The sequence below is a fragment of the Ascaphus truei genome, chromosome 16 (genome assembly GCF_040206685.1).
Source record: "Ascaphus truei isolate aAscTru1 chromosome 16, aAscTru1.hap1, whole genome shotgun sequence".
Lineage (NCBI taxonomy): Eukaryota > Metazoa > Chordata > Amphibia > Anura > Ascaphidae > Ascaphus > Ascaphus truei.
In genome coordinates, this window is record NC_134498.1 from 13,771,778 (window position 1) to 13,798,802 (window position 27,025).

Consider the following 27,025-nt stretch of genomic DNA (forward strand, 5'->3'; position numbering starts at 1 on the left):
CACTTAGAACGCACAGCACTTAGAACGCACAGCACTTAGAACGCACAGCACTCAGAACGCACAGCACTCAGAACGCACAGCACTCAGAACGCACAGCACTCAGAACGCACAGCACTCAGAACGCACAGCACTCAGAACGCACAGCACTCAGAACGCACAGCACTCAGAACGCACAGCAACGCAGAATGCACAGCAACGCAGAACGCACTGCACTCAGAACGCACAGCACTCAGAACGCACAGCACTCAGAACAAACAGAACGCACAGCACTCAGAACAAACAGAACGCACAGCACTCAGAACAAACAGAACGCACAGCACTCAGAACGCACAGCACTCAGAACGCACAGCACTCAGAACGCACAGCACTCAGAACACACAGAATGCACAGCACTCAGAACGCACAGAACAAACAGAACGCACAGCACTCAGAACGCACAGAACAAACAGAATGCACAGCACTCAGAACGCACAGCACTCAGAACGCACAGAACAAACAGAACGCACAGCACTCAGAACGCACAGAACAAACAGAACGCACAGCACACAGAACGCACAGAACGCACAGCACTCAGAACGCACAGAACGCACAGCACTCAGAACGCACAGCACTCAGAACGCACAGCACTTATAACGCACTCAGAACGCACAGCACTCAGAACGCACAGCACTTAGAACGCACAGCACTCAGAACGCACAGCACTCAGAACGCACAGCACTCAGAACGCACAGCACTCAGAACGCACAGCACTCAGAACGCACAGCACTCAGAACGCACAGCAACGCAGAATGCACAGCAACGCACAACGCACTGCACTCAGAACGCACAGAACGCACAGAACGCACAGAACGCACAGCACTCAGAATGCACAGCACTCAGAACAAACAGAACGCACAGCACTCAGAACAAACAGAACGCACAGCACTCAGAACGCACAGCACTCAGAACGCACAGCACTCAGAACACACAGCACTCAGAATGCAAACAACGCACAGCACACAGAATGCAAACAACGCACAGCACACAGAATGCAAACAACGCACAGCACACAGAATGCAAACAAGCAGAGCACACAGAATGCAAACAAGCAGAGCACACAGAATGCAAACAAGCAGAGCACACAGAATGCAAACAAGCAGAGCACACAGAATGCAAACAACGCACAGCACACAGAATGCAAACAACGCACAGCACAGAATGCAAACAACGCACAGCACACAGAATGCAAACAACGCACAGCACACAGAATGCAAACAACGCACAGCACACAGAATGCAAACAACGCACAGCACACAGAATGCAAACAACGCACAGCACACAGAATGCAAACAACGCACAGCACACAGAATGCAAACAACGCACAGCACACAGAATGCAAACAACGCACAGCACACAGAATGCAAACAACGCACAGCACACAGAATGCAAACAACGCACAGCAGACAGAATGCAAACAACGCACAGCACACAGAATGCAAACAACGCACAGCACACAGACTGCAAACAACGCACAGCACACAGAATGGGCGTCATTGGTCAAAATATGTACAAATAGTCGGAAAACCGTAGGGGATTGCTTTGCAATGTGTTCCCGGCTTGGTTGGCTATAAAAGACTTTATCCCCTTGAGTGCCAAAGGAGCAAGCAACACATTGCTCTGCAGCGCTGGCCCGTCTGGCAGTCAAGGGGTTAAGTGGAAACATTACAACATGTTCAACCCTTTGAATGACCCAGGACGTAATCATTACGTAACGGGGACTGGCACTCCGGGGGCTTATGTCGTACGGACTGAGCGCTTTCTTTTTTAGCTTAGATCGCGTCCTGTGTTCCCACGGAGCGCCCGACGCGATCTAACCAGTGAGGGAACCTAGGAGGGGGATCCCTCCTCTTCCGGTGCCTCCAAAATGTCTGCCGCGGTCACGTGACCGCACCGCGTGGGAGGGGCCGTGTCCCTCAGGCACCACATCCCTTCCGGGCACGCAAAGGGATAATACCCAATTGGGGTGTTTTCTACCCTAGGGGCCCAGGAGACTTGCACACTGAGATCCAGAGAGGGGTGAAAGGAAAAGGAGGGGGACGGGGAGCTAAAAATACCGCGATGAGATCAGAGAGCGTGAAATAAAGCGACATGGAAATAACCCGAGTGAGATCCTCTACGTGGAATCCTTAGGCTGAGTCCCCGCTGGCGCTGAGCGCGCTCATGCTTGGAGAGCGCCCCAACCATGAGCGCAGGGTGTCCTGCATTTACGCGCGGGGGGGGGCATTGCGGGTAGTTGAGCGCACGGGAAAGTATCATTTTTTTGTTTATCTAAGCGCCGTGCGCGGGTGAGCGTGAGCCTGCGCACGAGCGCCGCGCACACAGCGTGAGCGGGGACTTACACATATCTATATACTGTATGTAAGTAACCGCTGCAAGTGCCGCGCGCTCAGCGCTGGCGGGGACGCAGCTTTATTCATTCGAAGGGACGTATTTGAGTTGCACATTCTTCTTTGTGTACTGAATAGAAGATGGAGAATGCGTGGGCACAATAATGGCTTTTCGTGTGTTGTTTAAAATGAGTAGTAACCACTCTCTTATTCTGTATGTAAAGGACGGGGGGTTCATGGAATAGCCTCCCAAAAGTGGTGGGGGAGGGGAGCTACTACAGTAACATCAAAAATGCCTGGGATAGACACAAGGCCAGAGGACGAACTAGATTTTTCTGCGCTCGGGGCAAGTTCCTCCATCTCTTCCCCATCCTCCCCTGCCATTCCCTCACTCCCCACCTCCCCCCCAGTCTCTCCCCACCTTCCCCCCCAGTCTCTCCCCCACTTCCCCCCAGTCTCTCCCCACCTCCCCACCAGTCTCTCCCCACCTCCCCCCCAGTCTCTCCTCACCTCCCCACCAGTCTCCCCACCTCCCCCCCAGTCTCTCCCCACCTCCCCCCCAGTCTCTCCCCACCTCCCCCCCAGTCTCTCCCCACCTCCCCTCCAGTCTCTCCCCACCTCCCCCCCAGTCTCTCCCCACCTCCCCCCCAGTCTCTCCCCACCAGTCTCTCCCCACCTCCCCACCAGTCTCTCCCCACCTCCCCCCATAGTTTCTCCCCACCTCCCCTCCGGTCTCTCCCCACCTCCCCTCCAGTCTCTCCCCACCTCCCCCCATAGTTTCTCCCCACCTCCCCTCCGGTCTCTCCCCACCTCCCCTCCAATCTCTCCCCACCTCCCCCCACAGTTTCTCCCCACCTCCCCTCCAGTCTCTCCCCACCTCCCCCCAGTCTCTCCACACCTCCCCCCCATCTCTCCCCACCTCCCCCCAGTCTTTCCCCACCTCCCCCCCCAGTCTCTCCCCACCTCCCCCCCGTCTCTCCCCACCTCCCCCCTGTCTCTAACTCCCTCTTCACCCCAGTCTATCCCTCTTGTCACCCCTTAGTCTCTCTCCCTCTTTCCCCTGCCAGAATCTCTCCCCTCTCCTCCCCCGTCTCTCTCCCCTCTCCTTCGCCCCAGTTTCTCTCCCTTCTCTTCCCCCTGTCTCTTTCCCCTCTCCTCCCCCCAGTCTCTCTCCCCTCCTCCCCCCAGTCTCTTTCCCCTCTCCCCCCCCCCCCCCCCTCAGTATCACTCCACTCCAGTTTATAAGTTCCTACCTGTGGAGCTCGGCTTGGTCCGTCCTGGTGGCATCCTCTATCCGCTTCCTCCTCCGCCGCTCACCGCGCTGCCCTCCATATCTGTTGCCGCCACCATCCCGCTCCCTCCTCTGCTGCATTCTTTTTCGACCGCCCAACTTGCAATCTTAAATATGACAGAAAGCTGAGGATCTAGAGATAATTGGGCCTGAGATTTCAGATGGGCAGAGCCAACTGGTTCTTATCTGCAGTTAATTTGTGATTTCAGGAAACACCGGTTCTTCCGACAGTGGGACTGCCTTCGCAGAGACCTTTCCAGCCGTAGACGAAGAGGATGTGCCTTGCAAGAGACGGAAACTGAGGAAGGTTTACAAAGTCTCTCGGCACCGGAAGTTTTCCCCGATCAAAGAGGAACCCCAGCCAGAACCCATCACATCTCATCTACATAGCGCCTGGGAGCTGTCCAACAGGTCGTTGGACATTGGGAAGCCGTGGACCATCTTGGAAGAGGATGAAGCCGGGGAAGAGGATGGCCCCATGCGGAGAAAGAAGAGGAGGCGGCAGAAAAACAGGAAGTACCAGAATGGGGAGTACCTGACAGAGAAAGAGGAGGAGGAGGTGTCTCAGTGCTGCCGGAGGAGAAGAGGCCGGGCAGGTAGGTCATACCTTCTCATTCTCTCTGCCTTATTGCACATAGACAGACATCGGGCGACCAGTTACCAGATGAATGTCAGGACGTTCCATGCTTGTAACTGTTCACCCATCGATGGGATCACACTGAACCTTAAAAGATCTGGATATTGCTGCAAAAGATGGAGGGAATCGAAGCGGTAGATATTTGCGCTGCGAAGGGACAACCAGACCGTGAACCTTTTTGCTTGGCAGTAACCCTGGCAGCAAAGTGTAACACCGCAGTCAATGCTGCTACACGTCTGTGCTTACAGCTGTGAAAACCCGTGGGGCCAGAGATATGAACTTTTAGGTCCCTGGGCAGTTTGACAATTTGGCCACTTGGGTCAGCCTCCCGACTGCCGCCCATAGAAAGCTAAAACCTAACTATTTCTAGTAACACCGTGCAGATACTGTTCCCAAGTATAACACCATCATACACATGCACCAGGCATAGTCTTTATGTTGTGCCATGTGGCTGAATACAGTCGGTGATTGTACAAGGTCTTGCGTTCTAATAGGGAGCATGCTTTTTCAAAGGCCTTCTATAAAAACTCTATGCTATGTTATATTTATAAAGCAACAGTCACGAATTGCAGCAGAATACAGACAATTTGAAATACAGGGAACATATACAGTTTAAGGATGGTCGAACTAGTCACATACATTAGAGCAGTGATTTCCAGCATGGGTTTCAGGAACCCCTAGGCGTGCATGAGATGTCCTCAGGGGTTCGGGAACCCCTAGGCGTGCATGAGATGTCCTCGGGTTCAGGAACCCCTAGGCGTGCATGAGATGTCCTCGGGTTCAGGAACCACTAGGCGTGCATGAGATGTCCTCAGGGGTTCGGGAACCCCTAGGCGTGCATGAGATGTCCTCAGGGGTTCGGGAACCCCTAGGCGTGCATGAGATGTCCTCGGGTTCAGGAACCCCTAGGCGTGCATGAGATGTCCTCGGGTTCAGGAACCACTAGGCGTGCATGAGATGTCCTCGGGTTCGGGAACCCCTAGGCGTGCATGAGATGTCCTCGGGTTCAGGAACCACTAGGCGTGCATGAGATGTCCTCAGGGGTTCGGGAACCCCTAGGCGTGCATGAGATGTCCTCGGGTTCAGGAACCCCTAGGCGTGCATGAGATGTCCTCGGGTTCAGGAACCACTAGGCGTGCATGAGATGTCCTCAGGGGTTCGGGAACCCCTAGGTGTGCATGAGATGTCCTCGGGTTCAGGAACCACTAGGCGTGCATGAGATGTCCTCAGGGGTTCGGGAACCCCTAGGCGTGCATGAGATGTCCTCAGGGGTTCGGGAACCCCTAGGCGTGCATGAGATGTCCTCAGGGGTTCGGGAACCCCTAGGCGTGCATGAGATGTCCTCATGGGGTTGGCTAAAAAAAATGTAATGGCGGATCCCAGGCAGTATAGCGACTTTTTAAGCCTGTGTGGGGACTGAGCACTTACTAAACTGCTCCTTAGTGTGGGGGGGAGGGGGTAACGCTGTCAATTGCAGCACGCGCTTCCAAAGTCGCTCCCCACAATGCTTTGCATCCACAGCAGCAGGGCACTTTGGGGCGTGAGTTTGGAAGCTCCCGCAGTGAGTGACAGCTGTACCCCCCATGCTGCCTGCACACACTGAGGGGCAGTTTGGGGACTAATTAAGCATGTGTTCTCCCTACGAGCTTGGGACACCATATTGCCTGGGATCGGTCACACACGTTCTGTTAGCGATAGGCTGATGAGTAGGCAGTAAGATTTATTAAATAGGGGTTCGTAATTAGGGGTTCGCAGAACAAATATTTTCCAGCAGGGGGAGCACCATGTAAAAAAGGTAGAGAACCTCTGTACTAGAGTAAAGGAGAAATGTAATTAATATGCAGGAGAACAACTATGCAGTCTCCTAGTATATTTCTAGCTAAATTGTAGTAAATACGTATAGTATTAGAGTCTAGAAATACTCGGTTTTCCATCCACGGTACTGTGGTATAGCATAATATTAGCAGAAGAACTACAACACCCAGCATTCCTTGCAGCACGGACGATAATTGGTTAAGAGATCCTTGGAGGGACAAGCACAGAATGGTTTGTGGTGATCTGTGCACCAGTAGCTGGAAATCACCAGCGCAGGGGAGGCCAACTCCAGTCCTCAAGGGCCACCAACTGGTCAGGCTTTCAGGATATCCCTGCTTCAGCACAAGTGGCTCAATCAGTGGCTCAGTCATTAGGATTGAGCCACCTGTGCTGAAGCAGGGATATCCTGAAAACCTGACCAGTTGGTGGCCCTTGAGGACTCCTGCACTAAGGTGTCTATTACAGGGGATGTACAGAGACAGGAAAAGGACACGCGGGTAGCGCTGTATTTGGGGCGGTGTAATCGTGGACGTTAACCCTTCCTCTACCACTCACATTTCAGATTTCCGGAAAAGGAAAGTGTCCCCTTCGGACAAGGCCTCGGCGGAGATCCTGAAGATCAAGCTCTCTCCTTCCCAGCGGCAAAGCGGCGTCCGAAACCGCTTCTCCAAGGACAGCGCCCACGACTCTCCCTCTCCGCAGATCCCAGACAAACCCCCCGGGAAACGGAAATGCAAAACCAAGCATATTGCGGGGGGCGGCACAGAGGAGGACCCCAAGGTAGGTAGATTGCAGACCGGCGGGCATATTTACTAAGCGGTGCTAAGCCGTAAGATACTGTATGGCCCACTCATGGAATGCAAGGCGTTGTAAGGCGTTACCACTGCTTATTACATAGGGTATACGTACTCCACTAAGTTCTGTAGTTGGTCCTCTTGTTGCAGAGTTATTTTAATGCTGCCGGCGTACCTAGTACAACTAGTCAGACATTAGGGAATTGTATTATTTTATTCAGAACCTGGAAATAGAGCTGCCAGGCGGCTTCTCCAAAAATACTGTGAGACACACACACACGCACACACCCTTCTCACCTCTCTCCACTCCATGCTGTTTCCCCCTCTCCTTAGCCCTAGGCTCCTGACACCTCCTCCTGATTGGATGCTGCTGGCTAATGCAGCCAATCAGGATGGAGGAAGCCCCCCAGCAGCAGTAGCCCTGCTCCGGGGAAATCCCGCAGCCCCCCAAGCCGGTCACGTCACTATGTCCACAGAGGTAATACCGGTATACACATACATGCCCAGTATTACCTCTCATTTCTTACTGGACAGTGTCCCAATACAGGACAGTCCGGTTCAATACTGGACACCTGGGAACGGGGCCAGATGGCAGGGGGAACGGGGAGATCGGGCGCGCCATCAATCAGCAGCTATTGCAGTGATTCCGCCCGCACTGCAGCTCCTGGCTCTTCTCCCTCCGCTCTCCTCCTCCTCCCTCCTCCTCCTCAGAGCTCGCTCTAGCCTCCTGCTGCTGCTGCTGCTGCTGCTGCTGCTGCTGTAGAACGGAACTTTGCATGTGAGTTACGGGCTACGGGGGAGGAGGAGGTGCTCTTCTACTGCATTGTGTGCTTGTGTGTGTGTGTCCGAGTGTGTCTGTCTGAGTGGGTGTGTGTGTCTGTGAGTGTCTGAGTGTGTGTGTGTCTGAGTGAGTGTGTGTGTGTGTGTCTGAGTGTGTGTGAGTGGGTGTGTGTCTGTCTGAGTATGTGGGTGTGCGTGTGTCTGAGTGTGTGCGTGTGTCTGAGTGTGTGCGTGACTGAGTGTGCGTGCGTGCGTGACTGAGTGTGTTTGCGTGACTGAGTGTGTGTGCGTGACTGAGTGTGTGTGCGTGACTGAGTGTGTGTGCGTGACTGAGTGTGTGTGCGTGACTGAGTGTGTGTGCTTGACTGAGTGTGTGTGCGTGCGTGCGTGACTGAGTGTGTGTGCGTGCGAGATTGTGTGACTGAGGGACTGCGTGAGAGATTGTGTGACTGAGGGAGTGCGTGAGAGATTGTGTGACTGAGGGAGGGAGTGCGTGCGTGACTGACTGAGTGCGTGCGTGACTGTGAGTGTGTGTGACTGAGTGTGTGCGCGTGCGTGACTGAGTGTGTGCGCGTGACTGAGTGAGAGTGCGTGCGTGACTGAGGGAGTGCATGCGTGTGTGACTGAGTGAGAGTGCGTGCGTGACTGAGGGAGTGCGTGCGTGTGTGACTGAGTGAGAGTGCGTGCGTGACTGAGGGAGTGCGTGTGCGTGTGTGACTGAGTGAGAGTGCGTGCGTGACTGAGGGAGTGCGTGCGTGCGTGACTGAGGGAGTGCGTGCGTGTGTGACTGAGTGAGAGTGCGTGCGTGACTGAGGGAGTGCGTGCATGCGTGACTGAGGGAGTGCGTGCGTGTGTGACTGAGTGAGAGTGCGTGCGTGACTGAGGGAGTGCGTGCGTGTGTGACTGAGTGAGAGTGCGTGCGTGACTGAGGGAGTGCGTGCGTGTAAGCCAAGCTGATCAAGGACCTGAGTAAGGCCGTGCGTATAGTGCCGGCGATGCCGCCCAAAAACAAACACATTGCCGCCGCCGCGTGCGCTTATAGTAAGCGCGACAGCGGCAATGCGACGGAGCAGACTTTGGAAGCCGGAAATATTTGATTTTTCATGTGACAGCCCCTGAACAAATCAAATCCGGGCGCCCGCGACGCCGCCGCAAAGCGAAATATAACTTTCGCTTGCGGGGATGGGTGACGTCGCCGGTCGCGGGCACTATACGCACGGCCTAAGGAAGCACATTGTACTGTACAGTACTGTTTCACCAAAGTCACAAATCCAAGTCCCAAAAATATATCAGTCAGTCAAATAAATGCACCTCACCTTCCTGCCCTTTCAGTACAAATACAGTACAGTAGAAGATATGCCCTCTCTTTCATCCTTCCTACATATTTTTAAAATAATTTTCCATTGTATCTGTCAGCACAAATAAGAAAAATCACCTGACATTAAAGATTTTATTTCAATAAAGCTACTGTATTTATTTTGGTTACAAATGCATTATTTACATCAGTTATGCACGTGTATGAGGATTGCAGTACAGTACATGCATCGATAAGTGGGGAAAAGGCAGTGCTTCACTTTAAGTACATTTTCGCTTTACATACATGCTCCGGTCCCATTGCGTATGTTAAAGCGGGGTGTGCCTGTGTTACATACATGCTCCGGTCCCATTGCGTATGTTAAAGCGGGGTATGCCTGTGTTACATACATGCTCCGGTCCCATTGCGTATGTTAAAGCGGGGTGTGCCTGTATTTATTATTACTGATTATTTATTTTCTCACGGATTTCCAATTTAACCCTCCGTTTACAAACGGCCCCAAAAGTAAAGATTGTAAAGACCCTCCATAGCATTTGGTTACAATAGAAACATTTAAAGTTGATCTTGCTGTTGAAAAATAATTATACGTGTCTTGTAAAAAAAAACCTACAGTACCTACAAAAATGACACATTTTATGGGCAATATCGTCACCTTGTTTTTTGTACTTACAGTAGCCGGCGATGCTCGGGGTATTCTAAGAAAACAAAAAATACTGAGATTTATAAATGGATAATAACATTTGTTAGTTTCTTAATGTGAAATCCCTTCTAAAACAACAACAACCCCACCTATAATAGTTTCATTGCCTCTGAGATCATGAAGTGTTCGATCGAGAACCTCTAATGCTGTGTGTGTGGGACAGTGCACTCTCATCCCAAACAGTGACAGCCTCTAATGCTGTGTGTGTGTGGGACAGTGCACTCTCATCCCAAACAGTGAGAGCCTCTAATGCTGTGTGTGTGTGGGACAGTGCACTCTCATCCCAAACAGTGAGAGCCTCTAATGCTGTGTGTGTGGGACAGTGCACTCTCATCCCAAACAGTGACAGCCTCTAATGCTGTGTGTGTGTGTGGGACAGTGCACTCTCATCCCAAACAGTGAGAGCCTCTAATGCTGTGTGTGTGTGTGGGACAGTGCACTCTCATCCCAAACAGTGACAGCCTCTAATGCTGTGTGTGTGGGACAGTGCACTCTCATCCCAAACAGTGAGAGCCTCTAATGCTGTGTGTGTGGGACAGTGCACTCTCATCCCAAACAGTGAGAGCCTCTAATGCTGTGTGTGTGGGACAGTGCACTCTCATCCCAAACAGTGAGAGCCTCTAATGCTGTGTGTGTGGGACAGTGCACTCTCATCCCAAACAGTGAGAGCCTCTAATGCTGTGTGTGTGGGACAGTGCACTCTCATCCCAAACAGTGAGAGCCTCTAATGCTGTGTGTATGGGACAGTGCACTCTCATCCCAAACAGTGAGAGCCTCTAATGCTGTGTGTGTATGGGACAGTGCACTCTCATCCCAAACAGTGAGAGCCTCTAATGCTGTGTGTGTGTGGGACAGTGCACTCTCATCCCAAACTCTGAGAGACTCTAATGCTGCGTGTGTGGGATAGTGCACTCTCGCCCCAAACAGTGAGAGCCTCTAATGCTGTGTGTGTGTGTGGGACAGTGCACTCTCATCCCAAACAGTGAGAGCCTCTAATGCTGCGTGTGTGGGACAGTGCACTCTCATCCCAAACAGTGACAGCCTCTAATGCTGCGTGTGTGGGACAGTGCACTCTCATCCCAAACAGTGAGAGACTCTAATGCTGTGTGTGGGACAGTGCACTCTCATCCCAAACAGTGAGAGCCTCTAATGCTGTGTGTGTGGGACAGTGCACTCTCATCCCAAACACCGAGAGCCTCTAATGCTGCGTGTGTGGGACAGTGCACTCTCATCCCAAACAGTGAGAGCCTCTAATGCTGTGTGTGTGGGACAGTGCACTCTCATCCCAAACAGTGAGAGACTCTAATGCTGTGGGTGTGGGACAGTGCACTCTCATCCCAAACAGTGAGAGCCTCTAATGCTGTGTGTGTGTGGGACAGTGCACTCTCATCCCAAACACCGAGAGCCTCTAATGCTGTGTGTGTGTGTGGGACAGTGCACTCTCATCCCAAACACCGAGAGCCTCTAATGCTGTGTGTGTGTGGGACAGTGCACTCTCATCCCAAACACCGAGAGCCTCTAATGCTGCGTGTGTGGGACAGTGCACTCTCATCCCAAACACCGAGAGCCTCTAACGCTGCGTGTGTGGGACAGTGCACTCTCATCCCAAACACCGAGAGCCTCTAATGCTGTGTGTGTGGGACAGTGCACTCTCATCCCAAACAGTGAGAGCCTCTAATGCTGCGTGTGTGTGTAGGACAGTGCACTCTCATCCCAAACAGTGAGAGCCTCTAATGCTGTGTGTGTGTGTGGGACAGTGCACTCTCATCCCAAACACCGAGAGCCTCTAATGCTGTGTGTGTGGGACAGTGCACTCTCATCCCAAACAGTGAGAGCCTCTAATGCTGCGTGTGTGTGGGACAGTGCACTCTCATCCCAAACAGTGAGAGCCTCTAATGCTGCGTGTGTGTGGGACAGTGCACTCTCATCCCAAACAGTGAGAGCCTCTAATGCTGTGTGTGGGACAGTGCACTCTCATCCCAAACAGTGAGAGCCTCTAATGCTGTGTGTGTGGGACAGTGCACTCTCATCCCAAACACCGAGAGCCTCTAATGCTGTGTGTGTGGGACAGTGCACTCTCATCCCAAACAGTGAGAGCCTCTAATGCTGCGTGTGTGGGACAGTGCACTCTCATCCCAAACAGTGAGAGCCTCTAATGCTGTGTGTGTGGGACAGTGCACTCTCATCCCAAACAGTGAGAGCCTCTAATGCTGCGTGTGTGGGACAGTGCACCCTCATCCCAAACACCGAGAGCCTCTAATGCTGTGTGTGTGTGGGACAGTGCACTCTCATCCCAAACACCGAGAGCCTCTAATGCTGTGTGTGTGTGGGACAGTGCACTCTCATCCCAAACAGTGAGAGCCTCTAATGCTGTGTGTGTGTGGGACAGTGCACTCTCATCCCAAACAGTGAGAGCCTCTAATGCTGTGTGTGTGGGACAGTGCACTCTCATCCCAAACAGTGAGAGCCTCTAATGCTGTGTGTGTGTGGGACAGTGCACTCTCATCCCAAACAGTGAGAGCCTCTAATGCTGTGTGTGTGTGGGACAGTGCACTCTCATCCCAAACAGTGAGAGCCTCTAATGCTGTGTGTGTGGGACAGTGCACTCTCATCCCAAACAGTGAGAGCCTCTAATGCTGTGTGTGTGTGGGACAGTGCACTCTCATCCCAAACAGTGAGAGACTCTAATGCTGTGTGTGTGGGACAGTGCACTCTCATCCCAAACAGTGAGAGCCTCTAATGCTGTGTGTGTGGGACAGTGCACTCTCATCCCAAACAGTGAGAGCCTCTAATGCTGTGTGTGTGGGACAGTGCACTCTCATCCCAAACAGTGAGAGCCTCTAATGCTGTGTGTGTGTGTGGGACAGTGCAATCTCATCCCAAACAGTGAGAGCCTCTAATGGTGTGTGTGTGTGGGACAGTGCACTCTCATCCCAAACACCGAGAGCCTCTAATGCTGTGTGTGTGGGACAGTGCACTCTCATCCCAAACAGTGAGAGCCTCTAATGCTGCGTGTGTGGGACAGTGCACTCTCATCCCAAACAGTGAGAGCCTCTAATGCTGTGTGTGTGGGACAGTGCACTCTCATCCCAAACAGTGAGAGCCTCTAATGCTGCGTGTGGACAGTGCACTCTCATCCCAAACACCGAGAGCCTCTAATGCTGTGTGTGTGTGGGACAGTGCACTCTCATCCCAAACACCGAGAGCCTCTACTGCTGGGTGTGTGGGACATTGCACTCTCATCCCAAACAGTGAGAGCCTCTAATGCTGCGTGTGTGTGGGACAGTGCACTCTCATCCCAAACAGTGAGAGCCTCTAATGTGTGTGTGTGTGTGGGACAGTGCACTCTCATCCCAAACAGTGAGAGCCTCTAATGCTGTGTTTGTGTGGGACAGTGCACTCTCATCCCAAACACCGAGAGCCTCTAATGCTGTGTGTGTGGGACAGTGCACTCTCATCCCAAACAGTGAGAGCCTCTAATGCTGTGTGTGTGGGACAGTGCACTCTCATCCCAAACAGTGACAGCCTCTAATGCTGTGTGTGTGGGACAGTGCACTCTCATCCCAAACAGTGAGAGCCTCTAATGCTGCGTGTGTGGGACAGTGCACTCTCATCCCAAACAGTGAGAGCCTCTAATGCTGTGTGTGTGGGACAGTGCACTCTCATCCCAAACAGTGAGAGCCTCTAATGCTGCGTGTGTGGATAGTGCACTCTCATCCCAAACACCGAGAGCCTCTAATGCTGTGTGTGTGTGGGACAGTGCACTCTCATCCCAAACACCGAGAGCCTCTAATGCTGTGTGTGTGTGGGACAGTGCACTCTCATCCCAAACAGTGAGAGCCTCTAATGCTGTGTGTGTGTGGGACAGTGCACTCTCATCCCAAACAGTGAGAGCCTCTAATGCTGTGTGTGTGGGACAGTGCACTCTCATCCCAAACAGTGAGAGCCTCTAATGCTGTGTGTGTGTGGGACAGTGCACTCTCATCCCAAACAGTGAGAGACTCTAATGCTGTGTGTGTGGGACAGTGCACTCTCATCCCAAACACTGAGATCCTCTAATGCTGCGTGTGTGTGGGACAGTGCACTCTCATCCCAAACAGTGAGAGCCTCTAATGCTGTGTGTGTGGGACAGTGCACTCTCATCCCAAACAGTGAGAGCCTCTAATGCTGTGTGTGTGTGTGGGACAGTGCAATCTCATCCCAAACAGTGAGAGCCTCTAATGCTGTGTGTGTGTGGGACAGTGCACTCTCATCCCAAACACCGAGAGCCTCTAATGCTGTGTGTGTGGGACAGTGCACTCTCATCCCAAACAGTGAGAGCCTCTAATGCTGCGTGTGTGGGACAGTGCACTCTCATCCCAAACAGTGAGAGCCTCTAATGCTGTGTGTGTGGGACAGTGCACTCTCATCCCAAACAGTGAGAGCCTCTAATGCTGCGTGTGTGGACAGTGCACTCTCATCCCAAACACCGAGAGCCTCTAATGCTGTGTGTGTGTGGGACAGTGCACTCTCATCCCAAACACCGAGAGCCTCTAATGCTGTGTGTGTATGGGACAGTGCACTCTCATCCCAAACAGTGAGAGCCTCTAATGCTGCGTGTGTGGGACAGTGCACTCTCATCCCAAACAGTGAGAGCCTCTAATGCTGTGTGTGTGTGGGACAGTGCACTCTCATTCCAAACAGTGAGAGCCTCTAATGCTGTGTGTGTGTGGGACAGTGCACTCTCATCCCAAACAGTGAGAGCCTCTAATGCTGTGTGTGTGGGACAGTGCACTCTCATCCCAAACAGTGAGAGCCTCTAATGCTGTGTGTGTGGGACAGTGCACTCTCATTCCAAACAGTGAGAGCCTCTAATGCTGTGTGTGTGTGGGACAGTGCACTCTCATCCCAAACAGTGAGAGCCTCTAATGCTGTGTGTGTGGGACAGTGCACTCTCATCCCAAACAGTGAGAGCCTCTAATGCTGTGTGTGTGTGGGACAGTGCACTCTCGCCCCAAACAGTGAGAGCCTCTAATGCTGTGTGTGTGGGACAGTGCACTCTCATCCCAAACAGTGAGAGCCTCTAATGCTGTGTGTGTTGGACAGTGCACTCTCGTCCCAAACAGTGAGAGCCTCTAATGCTGTGTGTGTGGGACAGTGCACTCTCGTCCCAAACAGTGAGAGCCTCTAATGCTGTGTGTGTGGGACAGTGCACTCTCATCCCAAACAGTGAGAGCCTCTAATGCTGTGTGTGTGTGGGACAGTGCACTCTCATCCCAAACAGTGAGAGCCTCTAATGCTGTGTGTGGGACAGTGCACTCTCATCCCAAACAGTGAGAGCCTCTAATGCTGTGTGTGTGGGACAGTGCACTCTCGCCCCAAACAGTGAGAGCCTCTAATGCTGTGTGTGTGGGACAGTGCACTCTCGTCCCAAACAACGATCTCACACTCTTGAAGATCTTTGGCTGCTCCGGTATTTTTGTTAATGTTTCAAATTGGATTTTATGAGTGAACAAGATAAAGTGGCAGCTGAGGGTTGTGTGTTGGGATCATGTCATAGCTGATGACATTTGTGAATTGTATCCAATCATAGACAAAAAAACTGCTTGTTGATCTCAGGAACCGTCATGCAAAATGTGGTTATCAAGAGGTGTCCAACTACCTAGCGAGCAGACAGACTTCTTTCCAAAAAATATATAGTAGAGACTGTGAAGTTACTTCCCACTGCTGGACAAGGGATTTGCTCCTTTCAAATCCCTTGCGAGAGAAATCTCCTCAAGCGCAGGAAAGCGGCTTCCCAGTCTTACCGAGTAAGGGCCTCCATGGTATCCAGACATACACCTTCAACTTCCGCGCTTCCCAATCATGAGTCCACTTGATTTCCCTTTAGGGAAAGGCCCGGCGGATCAGCCAGTGCCCCAAAAGCAACGCCGTAAAATCCCCATCGCCCAGGAAGGGCGCGGACCCGGGCACCCCGTGCCGATCGCGACGAACCAGCACCCTCGGCTCCTCCGACACGCCCACCGCTCAGCACGTCCCGCCTGAAGCCCGGAGACTGATCGTGAACAAGAACGCCGGAGAGACGCTACTGCAAAGGGCAGCCCGGCTCGGGTACAAGGTTAGAACGATTACACCTCTATATTCATACATGGACCTGTGCCATATATACTCTAAACATACATACTTCTTTTTGTGTATCGGAATATCCGAACATGTAACCCATTATTTATAATTCTAGGCATTATTGACACAGGAGTTTGAACCAGGAAACGCTGTAAACATTAAAATGAATGTTTCCGTGAAAGGCTGTACCCCAATTCATAAAAACTACAAACAATGGAAAAAGAATAAGAACAGAATGTAATATGTTTTGGGCATTGCCGCCTTTCTGATGAGAGCATATAGAGCAGTGTTTTTCAACTGGGGTTCCCCGGGCCTCCCTAAAGGTTCCCCTGACATTTTCAGATCAATTGAAAATTGTGCAAAACAAAGAAGAATTTAAAATGCATCTGATCTCAGACGCGCTATTACAGAGGGTTGGGGTTCCTTACAATACATCTGATTTCAGACGCGCTATTAGAGAGGGTTGGGGTTCCTTACAATCTATCTGATCTCAGACGCGCTATTAGAGAGGGTTGGGGTTCCTTACAATCTATCTGATCTCAGACGCGCTATTAGAGAGGGTTGGGGTTCCTTACAATCTATCTGATCTCAGACGCGCTATTAGAGAGGGTTGGGGTTCCTTATAATGTATCTGATCTCAGACGCGCTATTAGAGAGGGTTGGGGTTCCTTATAATGTATCTGATCTCAGACGCGCTATTAGAGAGGGTTGGGGTTCCTTACAATGCATCTGATATCCGACGCGCTATTAGAGAGGGTTGGGGTTCCTTACAATGCATCTGATATCCGACGCGCTATCAGAGAGGGTCGGGGTTCCTTACAATGCATCTGATATCCGACGCGCTATCAGAGAGGGTCGGGGTTCCTTACAATGCATCTGATATCCGACGCGCTATTAGAGAGGGCTGGGGTTTCGCTGAATTTCAGAATATAATTATAGGTTTCCTTAACCAAAAGAAGGTTATTAAACACTGATATAGAGTAATAAACCCATCAAACTGGGTATTTCCTGGTTATTTATGCACCCGGCTTGGCCTCCTCCCACTTGAGCATTAATGGCCGGCTAGTTCCCTGCTCTTTGGAGATTATCAGTGCACATTTTCCGTGCCTGGGATCTGGGGGCCTTTTGCCTCCGGCATTTGCGGTCATGTGATTACTTCAGCAGGAATCACATGACCGTCCCCGCCCCCTCCAGCTTCCGGACGTGCAGGTCGAGCTGTCCGCCCAATCAGGCCATGGGATGCGAGCCATGACGTACGTGGTCCCATGACCAGGGCCTCCGGAGGCTTAATCTATGTGTTTGCTTCTGCAGGATGTCGTGCTGTACTGCCTGCAACGAGACCGCGGCGATATCAACCACCGCGATAACGCCGGCTACACTGCGTTACACGAAGCTTGTGCGCGCGGCTGGACGGACATCTTGCAGATCCTGCTGGATCATGGAGCCAACGTCAACTGCAGCGCACAGGATGGCACGAGGTAATTCAGCACCTGGGGTCATTTACAGGGGGGGTGGGGGGCAGGTCTTTCACCCACTGTGGTGGCAGATCTAACAGCGATATCTCTCCCATAGCTTCATTGACATACATCCATCTTTAACTGCAGTGTTCTGCATCAGTAGGTCAGCCAATGTTAAAACCAGAGGTCGTGTGCATGGTATCAAGGTATCCTATAGGTTAGGTCAGGGATAATGTCCTAAGCCTCCATGTAGGTCATTAAACGATCCCACAACCTGCACTTCCTCAGTTTACAAACGGTTTAGACCAGGGGAGCCCACGATTGACTATAATTAATATGACGCAGATCTGAAAGCGAAACCGGACAGATAATCGTGGTCAAACTGTGGCCCCTATAACACAAACCTCAGTATGTGTGCGGTGCCCCCACGGCCCCTATAACACAAACCTCAGTATGTGTGCGGTGCCCCCACGGTCCCTATAACACAAACCTCAGTATGTGTACGGGGGGCCCCCACGATCCCTATAACACAAACCTCAGTATGTGTGCAGTGCCCCCACAGTCCCTATAACACAAACCTCAGTATGTGTGCGGTGCCCCCACGGCCCCTATAACACAAACCTCAGTATGTGTGCGGTGCCCCCACGGCCCCTATAACACAAACCTCAGTATGTGTGCGGCGCCCCCACGATCCCTATAACACAAACCTCAGTATGTGTGCGGTGCCCCCACGGCCCCTATAACACAAACCTCAGTATGTGTGCGGTGCCCCCACGGTCCCTATAACACAAACCTCAGTATGTGTGCGGTGCCCCCACGGCCCCTATAACACAAACCTCAGTATGTGTGCGGTGCCCCCACGGTCCCTATAACACAAACCTCAGTATGTGTACGGTGCCTCCACGGCCCCTATAACACAAACCTCAGTATGTGTGCGGTGCCCCCACGGCCCCTATAACACAAACCTCAGTATGTGTGCGGTGCCCCCACGGTCCCTATAACACAAACCTCAGTATGTGTGCGGTGCCCCCACGGTCCCTATAACACAAACCTCAGTATGTGTGCGGTGCCCCCACGGCCCCTATAACACAAACCTCAGTATGTGTGCGGTGCCCCCACGGTCCCTATAAAACAAACCTCAGTATGTGTGCGGTGCCCCCACGGTCCCTATAACACAAACCTCAGTATGTGTGCGGTGCCCCCACGGTCCCTATAACACAAACCTCAGTATGTGTGCGGTGCCCCCACGGTCCCTATAACACAAACCTCAGTATGTGTGCGGTGCCCCCACGGCCCCTATAACACAAACCTCAGTATGTGTGCGGTGCCCCCACGGTCCCTATAAAACAAACCTCAGTATGTGTGCGGTGCCCCCACGGTCCCTATAACACAAACCTCAGTATGTGTGCGGTGCCCCCACGGTCCCTATAACACAAACCTCAGTATGTGTGCGGTGCCCCCACGGTCCCTATAACACAAACCTCAGTATGTGTGCGGTGCCCCCACGGTCCCTATAACACAAACCTCAGTATGTGTGCGGTGCCCCCACGGCCCCTATAACACAAACCTCAGTATGTGTGCGGTGCCCCCACGGTCCCTATAAAACAAACCTCAGTATGTGTGCGGTGCCCCCACGGCCCCTATAACACAAACCTCAGTATGTGTGCGGTGCCCCCACGGTCCCTATAACACAAACCTCAGTATGTGTGCGGTGCCCCCACGGCCCCTATAACACAAACCTCAGTATGTGTGCGGTGCCCCCACGGCCCCTATAACACAAACCTCAGTATGTGTGCGGTGCCCCCACGGTCCCTATAACACAAACCTCAGTATGTGTGCGGTGCCCCCACGGCCCCTATAACACAAACCTCAGTATGTGTGCGGTGCCCCCACGGCCCCTATAACACAAACCTCAGTATGTGTGCGGTGCCCCCACGGCCCCTATAACACAAACCTCAGTATGTGTGCGGTGCCCCCACGGCCCCTATAACACAAACCTCAGTATGTGTGCGGTGCCCCCACGGCCCCTATAACACAAACCTCAGTATGTGTGCGGTGCCCCCACGGCCCCTATAACACAAACCTCAGTATGTGTGCGGTGCCCCCACGGCCCCTATAACACAAACCTCAGTATGTGTGCGGTGCCCCCACGGCCCCTATAACACAAACCTCAGTATGTGTGCGGTGCCCCCACGGCCCCTATAACACAAACCTCAGTATGTGTGCGGTGCCCACGATCCCTATAACACAAACCTCAGTATGTGTGCGGTGCCCCCACCGTCCCTATAACACAAACCTCAGTATGTGTGCGGTGCCCCCACGATCCCTATAACACAAACCTCAGTATGTGTGCGGTGCCCCCACGGCCCCTATAACACAAACCTCAGTATGTGTGCGGTGCCCCCACGGCCCCTATAACACAAACCTCAGTATGTGTGCGGTGCCCCCACGGCCCCTATAACACAAACCTCAGTATGTGTGCGGTGCCCCCACGGCCCCTATAACACAAACCTCAGTATGTGTGCGGTGCCCCCACGGCCCCTATAACACAAACCTCAGTATGTGTGCGGTGCCCCCACGGTCCCTATAACACAAACCTCAGTATGTGTGCGGTGCCCCCACGGTCCCAAACGTGTTCTTCATTTCATATAAACCCGTGCCCTATAATGTACAAATACAGCAAATAATAATCCCACGTGTGAGCACACTCACACGTCGCAGACAGGTCTGCAGCCCTGCCCTTCCCCATTATCTCTTAGCATACAGTGCTTCCACTGCAGCCAGGGGTTCTGGGTAATGACATGCAAATACTTAACATACCAAACTGTTCAGACCACCCAAAAACTGAATGTTCCCCTTTTCCATGGGGCTGAATTCATGCAGTTCTGCTACTTCTGTTTATCTCTTTGGCAAATCATGGTGGTAGAATGACTTGTTTTCAGCGCACAAAGGGAGATGTTCAGGTTTAGGGGGTTTGGCCCTCCCCAAAAAGCCCATTTCTATAGAATAAGACTTGCACTTTAATCTATAATAATTGGGTTATTGTTGCTGGATAACGGTCATTCCCCCGGCCTGTCACATTCTCCTCTCTATTTCTCACTCAAAGCCCCCCCGTTATTCTCCTTCTTTTCCACAGAAATGGAAACCACGACATTGTGTGTTTTAAATCCGATTCCATGTGTCCAAGGGAGATTATTATAAAAACATCTCAAGGCTGTAACCACGCAGCAGCCACGTCACAAATCCAGCAAATATATATTCACACAGCCACGAATACATCAATATTAAAGGGACTCGCAGAATGCCGCCCCAACATGGACACGTGCGGGATCGAGGCGCGGCTTCCCGCCTGGTGAAGGGTCTAAATCCTGAACCCCCTGCGACCAGACTATTGGCCAGCCAGGATAAACACAGCGGGTGTCCCTGCTTCTGAATGGGACCCCCGCTGCGGGAATCCCACTGGGCTGCATGAGTCTGTAAGAGACGCGCTGTGAAAGCAGACAGAATCAGGCGGTCACTCTGCGCACCTCTATCAGGCGGTCTCTCTGCGCACCTCTATCAGGCGGTCACTCTGCGCACCTCTATCAGGCGGTCTCTCTGCGCACCTCTATCAGGCGGTCACTCTGCGCACCTCTATCAGGCGGTCACTCTGCGCACCTCTATCAGGCGGTCACTCTGCGCACCTCTATCAGGCGGTCTCTCTGCGCACCTCTATCAGGCGGTCACTCTGCGCACCTCTATCAGGCGGTCTCTCTGCGCACCTCTATCAGGCGGTCACTCTGCGCACCTCTATCAGGCGGTCACTCTGCGCACCTCTATCAGGCGGTCACTCTGCGCACCTCTATCAGGCGGTCACTCTGCGCACCTCTATCAGGCGGTCACTCTGCGCTCCTCTATCAGGCGGTCACTCTGCGCACCTCTATCAGGCGGTCTCTCTGCGCACCTCTATCAGGCGGTCACTCTGCGCACCTCTATCAGGCGGTCACTCTGCGCACCTCTATCAGGCGGTCACTCTGCGCACCTCTATCAGGCGGTCTCTCTGCGCACCTCTATCAGGCGGTCACTCTGCGCACCTCTATCAGGCGGTCACTCTGCGCACCTCTATCAGGCGGTCACTCTGCGCACCTCTATCAGGCGGTCACTCTGCGCACCTCTATCAGGCGGTCACTCTGCGCTCCTCTATCAGGCGGTCACTCTGCGCACCTCTATCAGGCGGTCTCTCTGCGCACCTCTATCAGGCGGTCACTCTGCGCACCTCTATCAGGCGGTCACTCTGCGCACCTCTATCAGGCGGTCACTCTGCGCACCTCTATCAGGCGGTCTCTCTGCGCACCTCTATCAGGCGGTCACTCTGCGCACCTCTATCAGGCGGTCTCTCTGCGCACCTCTATCAGGCGGTCTCTCTGCGCACCTCTATCAGGCGGTCTCTCTGCGCACCTCTATCAGGCGGTCACTCTGCGCACCTCTATCAGGCGGTCACTCTGCGCTCCTCTATCAGGCGGTCACTCTGCGCACCTCTATCAGGCGGTCACTCTGCGCTCCTCTATCAGGCGGTCACTCTGCGCACCTCTATCAGGCGGTCACTCTGCGCACCTCTATCAGGCGGTCACTCTGCGCACCTCTATCAGGCGGTCACTCTGCGCACCTCTATCAGGCGGTCTCTCTGCGCACCTCTATCAGGCGGTCACTCTGCGCACCTCTATCAGGCGGTCACTCTGCGCACCTCTATCAGGAGGTCACTCTGCGCACCTCTATCAGGCGGTCACTCTGCGCACCTCTATCAGGCGGTCACTCTGCGCACCTCTATCAGGCGGTCACTCTGCGCACCTCTATCAGGCGGTCACTCTGCGCACCTCTATCAGGCGGTCACTCTGCGCACCTCTATCAGGCGGTCTCTCTGCGCACCTCTATCAGGCGGTCACTCTGCGCACCTCTATCAGGCGGTCACTCTGCGCACCTCTATCAGGCGGTCTCTCTGCGCACCTCTATCAGGCGGTCTCTCTGCGCACCTCTATCAGGCGGTCTCTCTGCGCACCTCTATCAGGCGGTCACTCTGCGCACCTCTATCAGGCGGTCACTCTGCGCACCTCTATCAGGCGGTCACTCTGCGCACCTCTATCAGGCGGTCTCTCTGCGCACCTCTATCAGGCGGTCTCTCTGCGCACCTCTATCAGGCGGTCACTCTGCGCACCTCTATCAGGCGGTCACTCTGCGCACCTCTATCAGGCGGTCACTCTGCGCACCTCTATCAGGCGGTCACTCTGCGCACCTCTATCAGGCGGTCACTCTGCGCACCTCTATCAGGCGGTCACTCTGCGCACCTCTATCAGGCGGTCACTCTGCGCACCTCTATCAGGCGGTCACTCTGCGCACCTCTATCAGGCGGTCACTCTGCGCACCTCTATCAGGCGGTCACTCTGCGCACCTCTATCAGGCGGTCACTCTGCGCACCTCTATCAGGCGGTCTCTCTGCGCACCTCTATCAGGCGGTCACTCTGCGCACCTCTATCAGGCGGTCTCTCTGCGCACCTCTATCAGGCGGTCACTCTGCGCACCTCTATCAGGCGGTCACTCTGCGCACCTCTATCAGGCGGTCACTCTGCGCACCTCTATCAGGCGGTCACTCTGCTTTTATTTTAATATATTATTGAAGTAGGGGGTCTCCGGAACTGAACCGCATTCATTTCAGCCCCGGGGACCCCCTGCTTCCCGTGTTACAGGCCTCGGTATCCCCGCCACGTTTAAATGGCCCAGTCACGTGACACAGGAGAATGAAACATGCAGGATATACCGTGGCCTATATCTCGGGAAGCAGGGGGTCCCCGGGGTTGAAATTAATGCGTTTAACCTCCGGAGACCTCCTGGCTTCAATATGTCATTGGTTTAACCCCTTCATTACCACAATTAAGCGGCTTTTATTTTAAAGTAACTGGCTTGTTGGGGGTAGATGGGGTGGGTGAAGGGGGTAGTTGCCCCAGGGTGGTTGGTTAAGCCTACCGGGAAGGCTAACCCCTTCATTACCGTAGCGATTTCTACCGACAGTCCCTGCCCAGATAAGCTTACAATCTATGTGTTTGGTGCCTGAGGCACAGGGAGATAAAGTGACTTGCCCAAGGTCACAAGGAGCTGACACCGGGAATTGAACCAGGCTCCCCTGCTGCACACTCAGTGTCATTGTGACAGAGTCCGTGTCTTCACTCACTGAGCCGCTGTTTCAGTGTTGGACACAGTTTCTTTTTTTTCTTGGACTGGACTTGGATCGGAGGCGTTTCACAGTGCAAAGCGGCTTCTCAATGACTTTTTGGGGGCTAGGTAGTGGGGATAGCACCTTTGAAATGCAGCCGACCTCAATGGGGCGCTTCAGTGCTGCTCTATAGAATTGGCACTGGGCCTTAACCCCTTATCACCTTCTCCGACAGACCCATCCATGATGCCGTGGTGAACGATAACCTGGAGACCGTGTGGCTGCTTCTGTCTTACGGCGCTGACCCTACGCTAGCCACATACTCGGGACAAACGCCCACGAAGTTAGCCAGCAGCGAGGCCATGAGGACGTTTCTAAGTGGTACGGCCAGTTTGTTTTCCCAATGAGAGGAATTACATGTATGGTTAAACATCAGGGGGGACAAGTCTTAGCCCTAAGCGGCACGTTTATCCAGCGCCGGTATGGGTTATAGCGCCTATTCCGGGGCTCATTCCCATTGATTCCAAAGGGAGTTAACGCCGGAACGGGCGTTATAATCCATACCGGCGCTTGGTAAATGTGCCCATAAGTGCCTCCCAAAAGAGTGGTGGATTTGTGTCCCAAATGAGTGGTGGATTTGTGTCCCAAATGAGTGGTGGATTTGTGTCCCAAAAGAGTGGTGGATTTGTGTCCCAAATGAGTGGTGGATTTGTGTCCCAAATGAGTGGTGGATTTGTGTCCCAAATGAGTGGTGGATTTGTGTCCCAAATGAGTGGTGGGGGCTAATACAGTAATGGAATCTCAAAATACTTAGGATAGGCTTCAATAGATCCTAAATATGAAAGAGATCCCGGGATCAAATTGGGTTGGAGGTTTTACAAGAGATAGGAGCATGGGGAGACCTAGTGACCAAGTTGTCCTCCCCCCACCGTCACATTCTGTCCCATATGTTTGTAGGAGGTGTTAAGAGGGCGGTGAGCCTGCCTGCTATTTTAATTTACATGTCTTTCGTCTCCCCCCCCCCCCCCCCTTCCCCTCCCCTCTGCTCTTGACATGCGGTGCAGATTACCTCTCCGATCTCCGGGGCCGCTCTGATGGGGACCCGCGTACTCTCTGGGACTTTTACAGCAGCTCTGTGTTAGGTAAGTTCAATGCCGATCTCTTTTTCCGCAGGAAAATCCCCTGTATGAGCAGGATATGGCCTGTGCTCCGCACATCCCTTTTTAATCTGCAGTGTAAACACACTGGAGGCTGGTTGCCAGTGTCACATCCAAAGAGCTGATGGCGGCCCATACCCATAATCCTTTGTGTCTGCCGTGTGGTTCTCGAACAGGACTTGTTGGGCTCCATGCTGCAATTCAATGTGGCTGTGGAGACTTTTTGCCCTGTGCTTTAAATGAAGGTGTTTGAGTTTTTATTCGTGCCTTTGCAAAGGATATTCATATCAAAATCAAGCACCCACTGGAATGAAAGGTTTAGCACAGAAAGGGTTAAATGAAACCGCAACCTCTTTAAACGATATAAATATATTTCCAGAATATAACAGCGGTGATTTCTCAATTCCCTAGTAATATGCTATCGATGTAAAGATGACATTTGGCAAATTGTAGAAATGCCGTTCTGCCAATTCTCTTTGGGTCTCGAGATCCAGGTCTGTGTTTGTGGCCAGCTTTAGGCTTCGTCCCGGTGACCGCAGCAGCGTGCGCTGCACACAAAGTACAGCCCCCTATGGGGCAGGCCCCAGTCGGCGCGTGTGCGCAAGCGCACAAAGCATGATGCACGACCGCCTTTGCCAAAAGACAAGGTTTTTATCTTTTGGCGCGGTTCAGCCAATGAGGATGAACTGGCCACGTGACGTCATGGCCGCGCCACCTCTAACGCCTCCATGCCACGAGTTGCCTGGAGCCCATCAGGTCGCGCTGATGCAGGTAACAAGCGCCGTCAGGCACCCCGTCGCGCGGGCAGCGTGCGCACTGGGGCCTAAGGCCAAGTTCCCAGAGTCTGCGACTGCGTGCGCAGCGCAGAGAAGGTATGGCCCTCTATGGGGCCGGCCCCAGTGGCTACCTCCATGCGCCTGCGGGAAGCACGATGCGCGACCGCGTTTGCCAAAAGACAAGAAATTTGTCTGTTGGCGCAGCGGGCGAGCACTGGCCACGTCACGGCAGCGGTTCAGCCAATGAGGGTGAACCAGCCGCGTTTCGTCAAGGCCGCGCCCTTGTCACACCTCCCATCGCAATCTTTTCTTTCCCCCTGTACCTCAAGCACAGACCGCAGATTGCGGCTTGCACACGCTGCCAGGCGCGGTGCAGGAGCCGACACTGGCTACGGCCCCGGTGTCAGCGCTGGATGCGCGCCTGCCAGGCTGGCGGCGCGTGCAGCTGTGATCCCCGGTCTGTAGAGCTGCAGGGGGAAGACGGGGGGGGAGGGGGAATTGATTGTGACGGGGCGTGGCCATGACATCACCCGGTAGGTTCGCCCTCATTGGCTGAACAGTCGGGGGGGCGTGGCCAGTGCTCCGGTGCAAGTTCTGAAGACAATTTTACCGTATTCAGAAAAATCTGTTCACAGAACGTGGCGGCCGAGGCAGCACGCGGGCCCGGCCCCATTGGGGACAAAGCCTAAGGGCTGTTATATAGTGAGCGCGCTTGCTCCGCCGTGTGCGCGCCGCACTTATAATTGGCTATGTTTAGTCAGCCATTCTATAATAGGGCCGCGCACGGCAGTGAGCGTGGAGCCGGCCGATCGGGGAGAAGACTGGGAAATAATCTTTTTGCGCCGCTACCGGCACTGTAGTGTGTGTGTGTGTGTGTGTGTGTGTGTGTCACTGTGTGTGTCACTGTGTGTGTCACTGTGTGTGTGTGTGTGTCACTGTGTGTGTGTGTCACTGTGTGTGTGTGTGTGTGTCACTGTGTGTGTGTGTCACTGTGTGTGTGTGTCACTGTGTGTGTGTGTCACTGTGTGTGTGTGTGTGTGTGTGTGTGTCACTGTGTGTGTGTGTGTGTGTGTGTGTGTGTGTGTGTGTGTGTGTGTGTGTGTCACTGTGTGTGTGTGTCACTGTGTGTCACTGTGTGTGTGTGGGACACTGTGTGTGTGTGTGTGTGTGTGTGTGTGTGTGTGTCACTGTGTGTGTGTGTGTGTGTGTCACTGTGTGTGTGTGTCAGTGTGTGTGTGTGTGTGTGTCACTGTGTGTGTGTGTGTGTGTCACTGTGTGTGTCACTGTGTGTGTCACTGTGTGTGTGTGTGTGTGTGGGGGGGACACTGTGTGTGTGTGTGTGTGTGTGTGTGTGTGTGTGTGTGTGTGTGTGTGTGTGTGTGTGTGTGTGTGTGTGTCAAAGTTGCACAATAATTTTTTTTATGTATTCAACATATTTTTTTATTTTAAAAATATTATTTAATAAATTAGTAACTCACACAATCTATACACACACACAAAAACACACACAGTACCTTCCAACTCTGTCGCTCACAGCATGCACACTAAAAGTGTGCGTCACATGCACGCGCGTTTGCACAGGCGGGCGCACACACCATATTACGGTTCTAAGTCTCACAGAGTAAGATCGGAAGAAGAACCAGACTGCGTG

General features: G+C 53.0%; 1 protein-coding gene across 2 annotated transcripts in view; it reads left to right on the forward strand.

The window, feature by feature from the left end:
• The window catches only part of BCORL1 (BCL6 corepressor like 1), an 86,282-nt gene that overhangs the window by 51,774 nt on the left and 7,483 nt on the right, over positions 1-27,025 (forward strand). For both annotated transcript variants that reach the window (XM_075572802.1, XM_075572803.1), the window contains 6 exons: positions 3,867-4,253; positions 6,672-6,889; positions 15,568-15,795; positions 17,112-17,278; positions 23,677-23,822; positions 24,506-24,583. In XM_075572802.1, the coding sequence (XP_075428917.1) occupies positions 3,867-4,253; positions 6,672-6,889; positions 15,568-15,795; positions 17,112-17,278; positions 23,677-23,822; positions 24,506-24,583 (1,224 nt within the window). The remainder of the gene's footprint in view (positions 1-3,866; positions 4,254-6,671; positions 6,890-15,567; positions 15,796-17,111; positions 17,279-23,676; positions 23,823-24,505; positions 24,584-27,025) is intronic.